General features: G+C 40.6%; 1 protein-coding gene across 5 annotated transcripts in view; it reads right to left on the bottom strand.

Annotated features, from left to right (window-relative positions):
• Positions 1-3184, bottom strand: part of RALGAPB (Ral GTPase activating protein non-catalytic beta subunit) — a 191889-nt gene that overhangs the window by 53317 nt on the left and 135388 nt on the right. For all 5 annotated transcript variants that reach the window (XM_019550734.1, XM_019550735.1, XM_019550736.1 and 2 more), the window contains 2 exons: positions 2081-2290; positions 651-809 (listed from right to left, as the gene is read on the bottom strand). In XM_019550734.1, the coding sequence (XP_019406279.1) occupies positions 651-809; positions 2081-2290 (369 nt within the window). The remainder of the gene's footprint in view (positions 1-650; positions 810-2080; positions 2291-3184) is intronic.

Raw genomic sequence — 3184 nt, 5'->3', positions numbered from 1 at the left:
TTAGATGAACATCTTGCTGGGGTCATTTGACCCCAGTATTCTTTCCTGCCATGGCAGGGGGTCAGACTAGATGATCTGCTCAGGTCCCTTCCGACCCTACAAACTATGAAACTATGAAATCAGTTTAACCAGGCTCAAGAAAACAGGAGAACAATAGAACTTGGATTAAAAGAGAATCGCAGGAAAGCCTACAAGGCTAAAGAAGGAGGATGGTTAGACTTTCTAAGTTATACAGACACATGTTTAAAAACCATTTATCTTCTGGTAAGCTTTGTTCCTAATGTTAAAGAGTACTCTGCTTTCAAAAGCTTGCTTGGTGTCACAAGCTCCCAAAGAACCACAACTGATGCACAAAGTACTGTCACTTATGAGACAACCCAAGAGCAGATGAATCATGGAATTCCACTTTTCAGAAAAGATATGACAGGATGCTTAAACTCCAAAAGTTTACAGCCAGAGGCACATTTTCTGTTAAGAAAAATGAGATACAGAGGGTAAGTGACTCATTTTCTGGAGATCACATAGCAAATCAGTGCACCAAGAATTCTGTGTCCCAGTCCTCTACTCCTGTCAGCATGCTTCTGTATTTGCATATTATTTATTCTGCAAAGATGTTTCTAAACTAACTAGTACGCCAACGTTTCACTTACCTCTTGGCTTGTTTTCTGGCCTGCCTTCATGTAGAAAATGAAAACAGTATCAAAAGGACGACATGGCAGCAGATCCAAGTAGCCAAGGTCATCAAAAAACCCAGGAAGAGTAGACTCAAGTGCAATCAGGTGGGGAGGTAGACGACTGTTAGCAGGTTCCTACCCAGTACACAAAGAGCTTTGTTTTTAACTATTAAAAAAAACCCCTTTTCATTAATAATGTTCTTTTTTGGTTTCATAATATTCATTTTTAAAATAAGTCCCCCAAAATGAATGCAATTTATTTCTAAATAAGATCAGAACCATAACTTAATTTCTAACACAAAATAACTTAGGGATATCAGATTGTGATATCACAGAAGTCATGGCTTTCATGAATTTGCAAAGAAGCTTCTGATATTTGTGATGTCACAATGTTTTGTAGTTTCTCCAATGAAACTTGAAATACCTCAGCTATTTCATTGAAAAAATAGGAATAAGTTTGATTTTTTTAATGCTTTCGCCTAAAGCCATATTAGTGAGGAAGCCAAAATGTACATGTATAGATTACTGAATCTCTGTTTCATGTGGAATACAAGATCTGATTTACATAACACCATTACAGAAACACTTTGGATAAGTGTCTATGGATGCAGCTGAAACTGCTGAGATAATTGCAAGTAAATGATATGTAATTACCCCAATTTATGGGGTATTTGCAAAACCAACTTGTAGCTTCTTCATCAGGAGCTTTCATCCAAAGCTGAAGCATGAGTGTTCCATATCCCTAGCTTCCAAAACGCAAGAAGTTGAGGTGTTCACATCTAAAAAGTTTGTTGGATGTGTTAACTTAGATCTAAAAAGACAACAGCTATTTACCAAAGACAAATCCTCCATTCAGTAGTGTAATTAAAGGGAATTGTCCTGGTGCCAACCCTGGGAAAGGTGAATAAATAGAAGTGTCTGTGCTGCAGGATCAAACACTGTCATGCTGCTGGCAGCACAGCCAGTGGCACTGCTATCCAGGGAGATCAGACATCATTAGCATCTTTACATATGGTCTGGGGTGTGGGAAAGGATGGCATTCTAATTAAAACAAGTAGCATCTCATGTATTCAGCATTCCACACTTCAAAATGGTAGTGGGGGCACTTTAACTAAAGCTTGTTCAATGAGCTTTGGGTAAAGTGCCCCTGCTGCCAGTTTGAAATGCAAGGATGGTAAATTCATGTGATGCTAAGGCTGCTGGTCCATTCTAATTAAATTAATCAAATCTGTTCCAATGCATTCTAATTGGAATGCATCAGAGCAGGTACTGGGCACATGTATAAGTGCCAATAGTTACAACTCTGCTCCCAAACCCAAAAATCATAAAGTCTGTTTTATCCAGATTTTTTTTTTTTTTTTTTTTTGATATTGAGGTCATTTCTACAATACAAAGTATACAATCACCTTCAGTGCCTCTAGTGACAGAAATCCAAAGTGTGACAGGAACAGGCGTGCTGTCTGGAACTCCTGTGCAGGAGGTGGAGGTTTGCACTCAGTGACTGGGTCAGGGAAGCTCTTCTTGCGCCACTCCTCTTCACTCTTCTGGTCTATGGAAGTCTCATAAAAAATCTGTTGGGCCATGCCGTTCCTCAGCTTCTCATGTCGCTCTTCCAACTAAAAGACATTTCATTTATATGGAATGCTAATTCCAGTAACAATTCTTTAAAAGCATCTCAGAGGACTTCCTAACTACATCACAAGACCTGACAGCTCCTGTTACTCTCTCACACACCCAAATCATTTCCTAAAGCACTCATTAGGAGTCCTACAGGCACTCTGGATGAGGGTCAATCACATGACCTGAAATTCCCTAATTGATACCTTGTTTTGCATCACAGTTGTTGCAAACCTAACGTGCTCAGAATTAACTTTGGCAGCAGCAAGTTTTCCATTCTCCCAAGGCAACAAGCATAGCACCCTTTCCACTTCTTCAAAAAACAAGTCATTGCTTCATGGGTTACAAACAGGCATTTTCCTTGTCATGGGAGATTCTCAAAGGGCAAAGCACGAGTGTTCAGACGTCCTTGTTGCTTGTCATAGGACAAAGCCCCCAAAAGATATGCATGATAAGAGGTACCAACAGTTTGACCCACAATATCATCAAGGGATAAGCAAACTAGTCAATCCTCTATGCATCCCACAATGCACAACTTCAACTCCAATCCTGGACCATTCAGAAGTGTCAGGCTCCTGATGACTGCCACCACCTACTAACTGCCCTGTACAGTGACTTCCCAAACATTTCATGCTCACCATGCACTCAAAATCAGCATCACTGCCTGCATCCACTGAACCAACCTCAAACACCACAAACCCCTGGGACCTCCATCCACCTAAGCAAGGAGAACCTGGTGGTGTTTAACACCGAAAAATGCAAGGTTCTCCACCTTGGGAGGAAAAACCTGCAGTATCCTTATAGGCTCAGCAGTGCTATGTTGGATAGCACTACAGAAGAAAGAGACTTGGGGGTCATCATTGACCACAAGATGAACATGAGCCTGCAATGCG

Source organism: Crocodylus porosus, unplaced genomic scaffold (assembly GCF_001723895.1).
Source record: "Crocodylus porosus isolate Cpor-Errol unplaced genomic scaffold, CroPor_comp1, whole genome shotgun sequence".
NCBI classification, from domain to species: Eukaryota; Metazoa; Chordata; order Crocodylia; family Crocodylidae; genus Crocodylus; species Crocodylus porosus.
Note: the sequence above shows the minus strand (reverse complement) of the source record. Positions and strands in the feature narration are given on the sequence as shown.